We start from the raw sequence: 14,842 nt of genomic DNA, 5'->3' as shown, positions 1-14,842 counted from the left end.
AATGTCTCGGTCAGTGAGCTGTATCTGCAAATGTCCAAGAAGATATGAGGTTCAGAGAAGAACAGGGAGGTTATTCTGCTCTTTCAGCACCAACAAATAGATACGCTCCTGCAACTGTGTCACTTTGTTTGGAGCAAGAGAAGGTTACTTGCCACTATTCTCACTTATTTGTGTTTTTGTGGTTTTGCACTACATTTACCAGAAGTCCCCTTTCAAGTAGGGCCAGTATTTTGGTGCATTTCTTTCCCATGTAAGTGTTGATGACATTGACAGTCACAGCTACTGTAAGCGACAGGATTGTTCAGCGGGCTATCCAGCACGCGCCCTCTAAGACGAAGAGCCGAAGACGAACACTGCCAGAGTCGCTCACGAGTCGGTTCACTAGCAGGCGGGCGAACAAAGCTAAATAACAGATCCTCTCATCACTAATATCTGATTGCATCACTTCCTCTGTGGCAATAAAGACTCACCACACAGCAAAGCTAAAAGCTTTCACAAACTGGATACAGATTGCATCACCATTGTGTTGTCAATGAAGTACTAAGCTGAGCTGCTATATATACACACATGACCCAAAGTACTGCTTTAAGTACTAAAAAAACCCTCAACTTAACATTCATCAACAGATGTACATTATTGACGCTCAGAGAGAGTGTCTGTGTGTGTGTGTGTGTGTGTGTGTGTGTGTTTTCTGCCTCTGGGCTCCCACTCTAAGCCCTGTAAGCCCCTGGTTCCTGTTTATGCAGCCCAGTGGGCCAGGCCCCACCGGTGAGCACGGCTTGTTGTGACTCAGCGCTTGGCATGGTTGCTGGGCCACAGTTGCTGTGCGACTGTTGCCAGGTGTTGGAGAGAGGAGCATGGTATACTGAGGTATCACTGTACGACTGTCTTCAGCATCTAAGGACCCACATATAGAGACATGACGGGCCGTCGGCCGCCAGCAGCCCATTCGCTCAGCAGACACTGACAAAAGAGTCTCCTGGTGTTTCCGTCTGTGTAAAGCTGCACGGGAGGAAATGTTAGATGCATTCAGGCGGTTCCTTCCTCGCACATAGACTCATATCAGCGAGCATTATCTGTGGCTTCACCCCAGAGAAATAAAGGCATTTAATGTCCAGGAGGTCTTTATACAAAGCCGGAGGCAGTGAGCATTTGTCATTGTTAAAGTCAGTTTATTCGTGCTGGGATGATGCCAAACAGACGTTTGTTTGACATTACAGGGACGATCTTTTCTTTTGTAATAGGTGAAATGGAGTTGATGTAGTTTTAAATACACATAAGTAATAACAGTAATACATTTTAGAAAAGTAAGATTTTCATGTTTTTTTTTTATCATGGATGCTGTAAACGTGATGAAACCATCAGGATTTCTGTAAGGTTGTGATGTCATAACGAAACAGTCACCGTCGTTGCAGAAACAGGATGTGCGGTGCCGACTCAGACCTGTGAGACAAGTCGGAGCAGACAGGGATTTTGGGGTGGGGCAGCTCAAGCACTGAAAGGTAGCAGGGTGAACAGAGGGGCTGCAGCCATAGACGACGTGAGAAAAATAACGCGTTTTTGAACGTTAAAGCATGTCAAGATTTTCTGGAATAACCCCAGATTAAAACATGATCATAAGAATGAGCATAACATGGGACCTTTAAGAATGTCTAACTGGACAACCAAATTTATGAGGAAAAAACACATTAGATTTAAAAAAAAAAAAAAGATATACAATTTTAATTTAAACGCACGTAACCTTAAATACTGTTCCTGCAGAAATCGGCTTAGATACATGTGATGCAACTTTGCACTTACACTTCACAGCACGTGCTGTGTATTTAGCATTTTAATATTTTGTTATGATATAGAGTATTGAATATAAGTTTTTACCATATGTTTCTAGCATCTTTGTAATAATATTGTGTACATTTTGACATTGTACATGGACTCAGACTAACGCTGAGATTGTATGACATGGATCAGATCCAGTTTTCCTGATTCCTGTGATGAATTCTACTTTCAAAATGTGTATAATTGCTGCAATCGTAATCAACAACGAGACTTAAATGATGTTGAAGATTAGGCTGCTGCCCTCAGCCTCTTCACCTGCAGTGAGAAACAAAACCTCTCCAGTGTGAAACAATATCCAGACACAATCTCCAGCGTCAGTTTGCTTAGCAACCGGAATCAAACGAGGGCAACAGATCAGACCCAGCAGCGTTCATGTGAACCTGTAATCACGTTACCTGTCCCTGTATGAGTTTACACATAACATCAGCTCATCCATCTGAGCTTTCATGGCATAAGACCCTAAAAAGAAACTACATTCACTAACATATAAAAGACTCAACACCCACATATGTGATGGGGTGTTAAAAGGTCACCATGTCAGACATAACTGATGTTCCCCGGGCATTAACAGAAACACTGCACCTAAAGTTGTTACTACAGATTACAGCTGATACCAAAAGGAGGACGGGCCAGTCCTTCCATTCATGGAGTCAAGTTTAATCCTGAATGGTAGCATTAAATTTTAATGGAGCTGTTTGGTAGCTTTCACTATAGTCCGGCTTCCAGATACAATGCATGCAAGTGCAGGACAGATCTATTATGCAGCACATGAAACAGGTCAGCTGACAGATTGGGAGTAATGGTGCATTAGTTTCCCCGTCAATCCTGCTGTCACAAAGTGAGGGGCTCTTTAACTCAAACTACAGCGTGGAGACAAATCAAACCACTTGGTCATGGAGAGGATTAAACACAGTTTATTCCTTCTTTTTGGTTTACAAACAAAAGGCACCCATTGATTTATTGTTTTAGGAGTTTCACATTGACATTAACTGTGGCAAGAACTCATTTTCCTCCTTCTTGAAGTGAACACAGGGACCTGTGCTCATCACAATTCTTTAAGTATGACCAATGAAACACGACCACCACATTTAAAAGTGAACATTGACACCCTGTTTGAATGCAATCACACCCTCAGAGAAAAAAACAAAAACACATTAGCGCTCTAGTAAAGCCCAAGCCCATGGACCCATGTTGTGCCGACCACGTAAAAAGGGAGCAAACGGAATCGCTGAGCCATGAAATCCATTAAAGCTGAAAAGTGATCAAAATAAAAATAAACCACAACATCCTCTTTGATGCCAGTGACTGATGACAGGCCATTGAATCTCACACATGCAGGAGAAAAAGCAGACTGGTAACATTGCTACATGAAAACAGTGCATCACTTAGTTATAGCAGGAAAACTGATTTAAATGAAAAAAAAAAAAAAAAAAGTCCTTTAAAAGCCTGATGGCAAAAGTAACGAGACCAGAAACATTATATATGTAAACCAGTTTAATTGCCAAATCCAAAAGCTGTGAGTCATCACTGAAAATGACTAGTTTCCTATGGCCCTGAAAACCCATTCAGCCGTTTTACTGCGAACTGTACACTTCTTCATGATGAACACAAGATTTTCTGTCGAAGTTGGAACAGTTTTGGTTACTTCATGCAAGAGACGTCTGTACATGTGTTTTTTGTCTGTGTACGTACGGGATGCATAGTCCTGATGACACAGATTCAAGAAATAATTAACTTTAAAAAAAAGAATGGTTTGAATTTTTAAGGGAAATATGCTTATTTGCCTTCTTGCCAAAAGTTAGATGAGAAGATTAATATGACTGAAGTCTGTAACAAGTTGCTAGTTTAGCTTTGCACAAAGACAAGAGAACATGGTAAACATTACTTCTAAACCTCACTCATTAGCATGTTTCGTATTCTTTTTACAGCTGCACAAAAACCAAAGTGTCAACCTCACATTGCAGTGTTACGAGGAGTGTTACGAGGAGTCTTCTTCGGAGCACAAATGTTGCGAGGCAAACAGCGGAGAGTCCAGGAAGTTGTCTTGGCTCAGAAATACTGTATTAATGTGTGTGCTTGTAGGCAGATTTAGTTACTTTATACACTTTTAGACAAGGCTAGGCTAGCCGTTTCCTCCAGTTTCCATTCTTCATGCTAAGCTGAGTTAACAAGCTGCTAGATGCAGCTTCATATTTAAACTATATGTGTAAAGTCTTCTCATCAAACTTTCAGCAACAAAGCAAATAGAAATGTCAAAGTATTCCTTTAATTTGGATGATTAGGCATTTAGTCGAATAGTAGAATCTCAATTCATTCAGAAATACAGATTTGAAACCACAATTTAGTGACTTTAGTGAAAAATGGATCAATGTGACTCTATTTAGAATTTTGTTCCAAGTGGATTTAATGCTGATGACACGTTTGTACAATAACAATGGTATGATTCAGTAGTTCCTGACATCGAAAGTGAGAACATGATAAAGACCCGTTCGTTGCCCTCACTTCTCAAATCAAGCTTGAAGAAAGCCCTGACATTAGACAAGCTGTTTACCCCACTCCCTCCCACAACACTCAAGAGCATGGCAGCCGTCCCCCATCACAAAATGACTTACTCACTCACACTGACTAGGAAATGGACTTACAACAACAAAGGGTTTATCGCACCGCACTCCAATAAACAAACACTTGCTTAATATTAAAGTTACAGGCAATTACAGGATTGTTAATTTCTTGTTTCAGAAGTCACAGAAGGATTCTGGCTGTGCAAACAAGTCAGGCTGTGTTATTCTATTACATTCAGAGAGATAAATGTACATATACAGTGAAGTCAAATGACAAGCAATTATGTTTTATGTTTACTTTTTAAAGTATCATTTACAGCAGCTGAAATCGGTTCAGTAAGCTTTTACCCAGTAAAATAGCCATGTCATTAGCATAAAAATACATCTGTTTGTTATATTTTGAAGTCTACCTAAATAGAGCTGTACACAAAATAATTAGAAAACATAGATCTGATTGCTTTCTTTCACATTGTTAGAATATTGAAAAAAGTTCAGGCACGATTCACACTTGCACATGTCTTTTTCTGAAACGGTGCGTCTTTCCACCGAGTCACATGATCCTATGTAAAATGGCTCATGCTGTGAGTGACGAATCACATTCCTTAATGAATTTAGGACATTCACAGGACTTGCATGTAGGTGGTTGGAGCTTCTATCGCCTAAGCCACTCCGAGAAGGACACATGCGAGCACTATGCGAGATCGGCACACGGTCACACCCTGCTTTTTCAAACATTGTAGTGTGCTCGAGGAGTAGGTAACAGACAAGACAAATATGACAAAGTGCACAAGTAAACCTCAGTAATGTTAATGAAGGCTTCATATGGCAACAACGGACAATTCATATAAAAGTCCAGAGAAATCTCAATGCAAAAAATATCTAGCTGATTTGTAAGAAGCAAATTTCGTATGTAACAAGGAAGGATGATGAAGGCAACAGAATGGTCCCAGTGTTTAAAGGGAAATTCCACAATTACACATCAAAGTGTTTTTACAAGACCCGGGGAGTACTTCTGCATGTGTGAAAAGGTAAAAAAGTATAAAGCGAGGCTTTGTGGCTGTAGAGGAAGCTGAATGGAAACTGATGAATTGCCTCCAGTGACATCACTCAGTCACTGAGTGGCATTGTGGGCAATATTGGAAACGGGTTTTAAAAAAAAATCAATATCTCTGGCTCTGCAATCTCAATACTAAACATTTGTTTTCAAACTGTCCATAATGAGTCCAGCAGTGTCACAGCAGTGCAACACTGGACCAGTCGACTGCTTTCTGAAACCTGGTGTCCACATTACCCACAATGCAACCAGGCAACTGAGTGACATCACTGAAGGCAATTTTTCCAATGACAAGCAGCTTCCTCTGGAGCCACAAAAGGCATTATACTTCTTTTTTCACATATGCAGTAGTACTCCCCAGAGCCTGTAAACACTTTAATCTGTAAAATTGATGGAGTTACCCTTTAACAGGTTATAAACAACGTTAATGCATGACACATCCAACATACATGTATTTACAGAGGCATTTAAGATAGAAAATGAACAAAAATATGACAAATTACCTATACAAAAAGGAAAATGACTTAAGTAACAAAACCTTTCACAAAGATGGTGAGCTACACTTAGAGCTACCTGAAAAGTAGTGTACTAAACAAAGACCAATGAATGAGAGTCACATATCCACTATGCACTATTTTTTAACCAGTTCTCAAAGCATTTAAATTCTCAGGCATAATGCAGAAAGCCAAAAGTGAGTATATCTCTCCTCTCAACTCCACCTGTCTCATCCTCTACTGAGCTACGAGTCTGTTAGCTAAGAGGTATTTTGGCAAAAGTAGCTTCAGGTCGGTCACAAATGACTTTCAGACATGTCAAAGAAAAAGGAACCTGTAGAAGAAGAAGCTCTAGTTTCAAGATCTGCTGATGCAAGAATGATCAGTTTGTAGGCACTGGATAAAGCCACCGTATTACAATCTGCATTGTGCTTGGTAGGAATTAGGGAACTAGCCACTGCAGTTCATTGGGGATTTACAGGAGAGTAAATTATTGTTTTGTCTTTGCAAAGCACGAAGAATGAAAGACAGTCAATGACAACTCTTGGTGGGACATGGATCAGTATGAGCGAGTCCCCCCCACCCCCAATAACTTCACTGTCAACTCTCTCTTTACACCAAGCTGTCAGTGCAACTGTCATAAACATAGGTTGAAATGGCTTTGGTCTTAGGGATGGGGTTAGGAGGGCAAGACACAGTTTAAACAATGATTCTTAGGCCAGCCTGTCCCTGATCGAGCCTTCACTGAGTCAGCACAGACTTACCCTTCAACTGCCTCCAACCTAATGTGCAAAACCAGCTCCAACACCCTGGATGCTGAGTGTAGCTGCTGTCAGATGAAAACTTTTTTGTAACAGGTTCAACGGGGCACAACATTGACAAGGGTCCCACACAACCCCATGAAAGAACAAAAAAAGGAAAACAAAGTTTAGTTTTCAGGTGACAGACAAATACAGCTGACACAGCAGCTGGAGCGCTTATTTTCAAAGATTACATATACAGAGGGGGAAGCCTGAACCTACTAGGCTGTAAACTAGCTGAGAATTGTTGCAGCACAGCATCATCCAATGCATAGCTTTGTTTTGCAGGCAGCCAGGCAAGCGAACAAACAAGATGGAGCAGGTTTGGGTGCTGTGGAGCTTAAAAGACTGGAGGGGTAATTCTGACAATAAAGAGGGACCGGACTGACTGAAAATGAACAGAAGAGGGGCATGTAGTCCTTCTTCAACTAGTTGAAGTGCTGTTAGTCTGAGTGTTGTACATTGTGAGATAAATCCATGCCCTCCATGTTTTCAGAAATGCAAGATGGATCAAAGATATGCAACATTTAGACGGCTGTGGACTCCGCGCTCGTCCAGTAGCTCCATCTGTGTCCACGGGTTTTATGGTTCCATTTAATCCTTAAGTGTCGGTGCAAAGACCAGAGACAGACAGCATGGTACCATCTGAAGGGCTTTGAGCTCCGGCACCTCTCATCATCCATACCCAGCACTTCCTCATTTCTTCTCCCTCCGCTTTGCTGCCTGCCACCCTCTCCCAGCCTCATTATCTCATGGTGGAGGAGGCTCTGAAGTAGGAGAGGAATTTGAAGCAGAGGCTCACCACGAAATACCAGATGTTTCTGGCCATCTGGGATCGGGCGATGAAGACGCGCCAGATGAGCACCACCAGGATGGTGTTGAAGGAATAGCGGATGTTCCTCAGCCTGTGAAACAACAAACAAAAAATGAGGCCAACAGACTTCGAAATGACTCCAATTTTAGATGTTGCCAGGCTGAACATGTCACAAGTATGAGAGCTTATTCTGACACACAAATTACATCTGTCAGTCCAGGTTTCTTTATAAAAAGATGCAAGACAGGCCATTTTCAATTTCCACCCCCCCCTTTTTGATTCCTTAAAAACTTTTGCACGCTGAATTATTTACATGATCTTCGTTAAAGCAAAGAGGATCACTGCCACTGTGATTGGACTATTTTACTGGAATGATAATCTATAGAACAATTTGGCTGGAAAGAAGCCTGACTCATATTCCTGACATTGTAAAAGATATGAGTGGTTAATGGAGGGACAAACCAAAGTACTTCAAAATCCAAATGCAGAGATGTACTGTATGGTGACCTTGATGAAAAATAGCCGCCTACTCGGCAGCTGCCTATAAGAGCTCATCACATACAGCACTTCTCTGCTGTGTCCTCATGTGTTGGCAGAATTGCTTCCACAGAGTCTTACTTGTTGAGGTGTTTGCGTGCAGCAGGCAGGCCCGACAGCTCTTCATTCAGGACGTATTTTTTGGTGCCCATACAGTAATTTTCCATGTACTCTGCCCAGTGGAGCTGACGAACATCAAAATTGAATACCTACAGGAAAGAATGAAAATCACAGGAATTTTTATCACTAAGCTTTGAAACATTTGAACTGTCACGTTTTCAGTGATTGATAAGAGTGGTCCTACTGAATAGATGTTTACTGCTGATCATTTTGTTTAAAACCAAAAATGGTCACTCCTTAGGAGGTGAGTGTAGCTGCTGCTGGCATCGGTTCTATCAGAACTGGAGCATATTTCATTGAAAATAGAACAAAAAAAAGGGAACTCAGGGTTTTCTTGACGAAAAAAAATGTTTTTACTCTTTTCTCATCTGGCTAAGAGTTTGATTAGGCAACTGACTCTCTTGATCTGATAGGTGGAGGATAGCCAGTGATACAAAGGTAGTTCATCCAATCACCTGCCAAGTATTTTTTTTCAAGCATTTCCAAACAGTCTCCAATTATGTAATGTCTGAACTCAGCTTAAATGTTAGCAGAGCCCCAGCAGGCTACAATTCTGGCCTGCAGAGGCAGAGCTGAGCTCCTGCTGGCTTTGGCCTATTTTAACCCCCCTGCCGTGCTTTCCACTGGCAGGGGAGGACAAAACTTGATCATTGGATGAGAGATGAGAAGGGCATTGTGGCACATAGCTTGTGGTTGGATCTGTGAACAGTGAGGTGGAGCTACAGTTGGCAGCCTTGAAGGGAGCGACTGCCTTTCAGTCAGCACCCAGGGAATTAAAGGTTCTGAATCCCCATGCAGCCTGTCGCCATTTTGGGTTGGAAAGAGACTCTAGAGAATTAAACTCATTACGAGAGAAGTTTGAACATTATTCTAGACTTACTAATGTAATATTAATTGCAATTTGTCCTCAGAAACGCTTGTGTCAGAGAGACAGAGGGCAAAGACTAAATGCCAGTGCCTCACAGCACACATACAATAGGTCTGATGTGTAAACTGTAAACTGTCTTCACTTTCAGTCTACCAACATGCCCTCCACAAATGCCTGACAGTTAGCCAGAACAACGCCTCTGTTCACTACAAACTGACATCAGCAGTGAATGAATGACTTACTCTGTTGTAGCCAGCCTACTATCAGACATTAACGCACTATGTGGTAAATCTGTTTGCCATCTCCATAGTGTGGATACTTCAGTTTGTGTCGTGTGGTGGGGGTGTACATCGGCAACAGAGGGATAGGTATGAATAATGTAGAGAAGACATTTTTCCCCCCGCTTTTTCCCATACCTTCTTATCTTCAGGGCTCATCTGGCCCATCAGCATGGTCACATTGTCAGTGTTCCACACCCAGGAGTGACTGGTGAAATACTCCAGAACCATCATGGCTTTGTGGAGGCGAGTGATTGTCTTCATCATCCTATGATTAATGAGCAGTGAAGTCAAGATGAAAAAGGAAGGGAGGAAGCCATACGGTGGAGGGAGATGAGGAAAGAAGAACATTGGATTTGATAAAAGGTGATGGTAGTGAAGAGCCAGAGAGATGGTGGATGGCAAATCATAAGAGAGCAGGGCGATGCAGGAGGATCAGAAGAAAGAGGGAGAATGACAAAGTAAAGAGGCAGAGCAGAGAGGTAGTGGGATAAAGAAGTCGGTTGGACAGAAAGGGAAGGGTGGGCAGGAAATATGGGAGGAAATGGGCAGCAGGACAAGGTTCCATGGTGTTGGGGGAGGGGAGAGCAGAGGCAGAGTTTGACAGAAGAAAACTTTAACTACAAATAAACCCAAAAGTTCGAGGAACAAGTGGCTTTGTAGCAAAAGTTTTATACAACACAAGTTCTTTACAGTCTAATTTAGTCATTGAATCATTTATCTAACATTAAAATAAATGTTCATAAAGAGCACTGTAAATTGAATGTCCTTGGATTAAGTGTCCAATTGTTTCAAATATGCCATGGGCATGACTTCAAAGAATTAGAGAGATTGGATGAAGCAGATTTGGAATCGAATCATTGTGATATATGCAGGTTGCGATATGAGCTGTACAGTGCTGCATGTTTGTACACCTCTTGACCTCGGATGATTGAATCACTGCCATGTGAAAACCACACATCTCCAAAATGTCACATTTTCAGGAGGTAAAAAAAACAAAACAAAACAAAAAGCTAAGGTTTGTCACAATGATACAAAAACACTGAAGGGAGGGAGTAATGTGTCAGACATGTTTGCTAGGGGGATTTGAAAATTTAGGCTGCATTCAGGACCAAACAAATAAGATATAACGTGTTCATTAGCAAAATTTAGGTCCGGCATGCTTTTTTGCCAACAATCCCAGTCTTATGCTTAGCTAAGCAGAGCTAAATTAAGCGGCTGCTGGCTATACCTCCATATTTACTGTAGAGATACGAGAGTGGACTTGACCATCTAAACTAACTCTCTGCCAGAAAGTTAATATGCATAATTCCTAAAATGTCAGACCATTCTTATAAAAAGGAATAGTTCATCCAAAAATGAAAATGCTCTCAATACCTACCAATGCCGATGGAATGTCATGTAAAGATTCTTAGTCCATAAAAGAATTCTGGAGTTTCACAGCAAAACAGCATTGCTGCATTTTTCTAAAATTTCATTTTAAATTGTTTAGAAAATGTTTTAATTAGGTTTTTGTTTTTTTAAAAAGGGCATTAATAACATCTTTTCAAATCAATTTGGAATCTCTGGGCTTCTGGAGACTTATTTCTCCAGTAGAGCAGTATGGAGTAAAGTCTCCATCTACCTCAGATTTTAGAGAAAATGCTGCAACACTGTTTTGCTGTGAACCTCCAGAAATGTTTTGTGGACTACAAAACCTCACCTGTCCCTGCATCGGTGCGGGGGTGAATAGATAATGACAATTTCATTTTTGAGTAAACTGTTCTTTTAAACCTTCAAAATCTCCGAAAATTCTAAAATGACTAAAACAGGAAATGCATGGTTTAAATTGGACAGCAATAATGTGAAACTTCAGTTAAATTGAGATTAAAATACTTTGTATTATTCTATGACCAAAAAATAAAATCGAGAACGTTTAAAAGTCGTTTATACCAACAATAGTTTGGGTTCAGAAATGTGCCAATTATACAAATATTTACTTCACTAATTTTCCAAATAGTCAAGAGGACTTTCCAAACTTTGTCTCAGCACTGTAAGTAGTCAGGTCTCCCCTGGGGACAGTGAGGACTAACTGGATTTGATCGGTGTGCAGGCCAGGAGGACAATCAATAAACTGTTAAAGGGATCCTTGAATCAAATCTACGTCTGATGGATTTATGATTTTACCCAAAACAAATAAAACTCAGCACAATATTAGTTGAATCTTCTTTGCAAGTCCTAAGAGTGTCCTCCTGTTTACACAAGTGAATCCAGTTAATATACTTAATGTCTGATTCAGGGGATCATAATTTAAGTCATGATTATATAAACCCAGTTAAAAGTGCTGGGGACATTAGTGTGAGAATTGTCGGTGGGAAAGTAAAAAAACGCAGTGCCCATTATTGTGAGAACTCAAAGAGGGTCTGAGTCTTCAAACTGCTCATTACGTCTTATTCAGTGATCGAAAGCAAACATGTAACAATATTTGTATTGCATAGATGCAATTATTCCAATTTGTATTGAATAAAAAGGGCCTTGATCCAATGACAGGCCTGTTGTACTCTGGATGAATGTTGTGATTTGAAACATTTACAATAATCAAGGCAGATTGACATGACTCAGATTCCCCCTGTGAAGGCGGATGATTCAGACAAACATGCAAGTCTGATCAGCACATAGAGGCAGACATAACCATTACTTACAGCAGGTGACATACCCAACCAGGATCAAATTACACCACTAGAATGTGAGGTAGCTACAAAGCCACACTCATTTCAGACAGCCAAGCACCTCGTCCAATGCATTGCAGACGAATGCTTGCTGCTGCATAGGATTTGATGTCCGATATACCTGATATACACATTTAAAGGGTAATCTGATAAAGAAGCAGAAGCAGATATATCCCCCCCCTTTTTTTTTTCTTCATTATATATATTTTTTTATTCTTGTCAGATTACATGCAGCTTCCTCTGGAGTTACCCTTTAAATGTGTTTTTCAATCAGTTTGACAAGCATAGAGGTTGTATTCAGTGGGACATGATTCGTCTCTGACTGGACACAACTTTTCTTTTTTTCCCTTTTTTTAACGACCAGGAAATCCCATGGTGCCGCAGGATTTTCCATGATTGGGTGAGAAGTGGAGGATGCTAGTAACAGATGTCATGTTCACAGCATGGTTGAAAAAGTCTTTGGAAAAAAAATCAAAAATCAAAAAACATTCCAAAAAAAGAGAGCAAAACTAAAAACATGCTCTGATAGAAGTCATATCATGTTGTCATGACATTCTGTACTGAAGAAGTGCAGCTGATGCCATGAGCTCAAGTAAAGACACAGCAAACGTTTTGTTTCTTCTGCCCCAGGCCCTGACTAGTTCCCACCATCCCACATAACCAGTCAGCAGAAAAAATAAAAACAAAACAAACAAATTAACCAAAAAACATACAGTAGGGTGAGTGGGTGGGTGGGTTTGTGGTGGGAAAGGTGGAGGCTGACTGGTAGGGGAGGGGGGTGCAGGTGGAAGGAGGGGCAGATGCAACCTTACCGGGGCTTGCGGCCTGTCAGCATGAGATAGCCGTCATAGAGCAGGGCTGGCAGTGTGTGGCTGACAGTGGTCCAGTACTGATTAGTAAAGGGGTTGGAGCGCAGATTGACATTGGGCCTTCTGAAGGCCTGCTCTAAGGGATTGGTCTTGAAGGTCATGTTTATACAGTACTCTGTAGGAGAGAGATACACATATGACAGGACAAGGACGACACAGAAGACGAGATGAGGAAGAATGTGCGAATCTTCCTCCTACTAATACTAGGCAAGATGCAGGCCCTGTGTAACGACTTCACCACTGCTAGACTGTCTTTAGGTATGCAGGCGGTAAAGACAGACAGATCCAGTACACTTGACACTGTTCTGACAATTCAGCAGGTAGCAGAAGTTTCTCTTAAGGGCCCACACCTGGGTTGGGTTCCCAAAGGCATCCTCAGACTGAAGTCGCTCTTAGTCCATTTATCAGCTGGACTGAGATGACCTTAGTGCTGACATTTTGGGAACCCAACTGAGAATAAAAACAATGCATGTAGCAAAACGTGAAGGGTGCAGAACCCATCAGTAATCTCCTGTTTGCGCAGGAGAGCCGCTGGGTTACACACTCTTCAACTCCCAACAAAACGGCCACAAGCATAATGTAACATATTAGCATTGCAGCTACAACGTTAGGCCACTACACTAAAAGAAAAGTGACAGGACTGAAGCAGCAGAGATGTGTTTGAGTGTGTGTGAGGGGGTTTTGGCGTTAAAAAACAGCAGAGGTGCGGCACGTCCGAGTCGGCGATGATGAGGTTACCTGGGCTCTCGTCCAATCAGCCTTAAGTACAGATCATAGAGGAAGGCCGGAGCCTTGTGGCTCACGGCGATCCAGTACTGATTGATTAGGTGATTGGATGTGAGATTAACATTGGGCCGACGGAAGGCCTGCTCAAGGGGGTTCCTCTTGAATGTGGATATTACATGGTACTCTAAGAAACAAAAGGTTGTTCAACACAAGTCATCAATCAGCAGTTCAATACATTTTTTTTGTTTTTCTTAACCTGACTGGAAGATGTGGTCCTGCTGGCCAAACATATCCTTCAATATACCCTCCCCCAAATGCTAGTATAATGCACTTTACCGATCCCACAAAATACTTTATATGCAGCAATAATTTGGCAAAACAATTTCACCATCATGGTCCATAAGTTTTGTGGAGCTTTTGACATCATGCCATATGTTCATCCTCAGCAGATGGAGTTATGGTTTGGCTTAAAACGACATTATATAGATATTAGTGTTTCGTGCAGGTTTCACGGCCCCCTACAGTTTCTCAGTGCAACACCACTGTCATAAATAATTGTGACGTAATGTAGGTGTAGTTAATTAGTTAATTAATGTTGCTTTAACCCCAACGGATGTCATGGAATTTTATTATCATGTTTGTTTCCATTTCCCTGATGCTTTGTTTACATCTTAACTGGTATTTAAGATGGGGGCCTTCTTAACTACTGTAGGGGGCAAAGAAACCCGCACGAAATACCAGTTAAGATGAAATAACAGTTACATCTATTGCCATGGCAATGAATGAAACTGAACCTCTTTTTTTTTAGCCAACATGTACTCTCTAAATCTCTTTTCCAATGACATCACTTGAGGCTATTTATTCAATTGCTCAGCTCCCTCTGGAACCACAAAAGACTTCACTCAACTTACTTCAAATATGCATTTATGACCTGTAAAAATTAAAACCGGGTCAACTACTTCTGCTGAAGAAGATGCGTGATACAATTGAAAGCTCGAGATCAGCTATTAATATGGCCCACGACAGAGATACCTTTAAATTATGAGGTGTTCCTGCTATTCTGTCCACCCCCTGAAGTAACTAATAATAATAATAATAATAATAATAATAATAATAATAATAATAATACAGAGCTGCAGTTTTGTGAATGGAAGAGGAAAACAACATCAGTGCAACT

At 41.1% G+C, this 14,842-nt stretch overlaps 1 protein-coding gene across 2 annotated transcripts in view; it reads right to left on the bottom strand.

The window, feature by feature from the left end:
• Positions 1-2,734: 2,734 nt before the first annotated feature.
• The window catches only part of far1 (fatty acyl CoA reductase 1), a 30,219-nt gene continuing 18,111 nt past the window's right edge, over positions 2,735-14,842 (bottom strand). The window contains exons 10-13 of one of the 2 annotated variants that reach the window (XM_030425406.1): positions 13,678-13,849; positions 9,501-9,630; positions 8,178-8,305; positions 2,735-7,650 (exon numbers count right to left, since the gene is read on the bottom strand). In XM_030425406.1, the coding sequence (XP_030281266.1) occupies positions 7,491-7,650; positions 8,178-8,305; positions 9,501-9,630; positions 13,678-13,849 (590 nt within the window). In that variant the 3' untranslated portion in view covers positions 2,735-7,490. Of the gene's footprint in view, positions 7,651-8,177; positions 8,306-9,500; positions 9,631-12,882; positions 13,055-13,677; positions 13,850-14,842 lie in introns of both variants that reach the window. The other variant, XM_030425407.1, reaches the window with a different exon arrangement.

Source organism: Sparus aurata, chromosome 8 (assembly GCF_900880675.1).
Source record: "Sparus aurata chromosome 8, fSpaAur1.1, whole genome shotgun sequence".
Lineage (NCBI taxonomy): Eukaryota > Metazoa > Chordata > Actinopteri > Spariformes > Sparidae > Sparus > Sparus aurata.
Note: the sequence above shows the minus strand (reverse complement) of the source record. Positions and strands in the feature narration are given on the sequence as shown.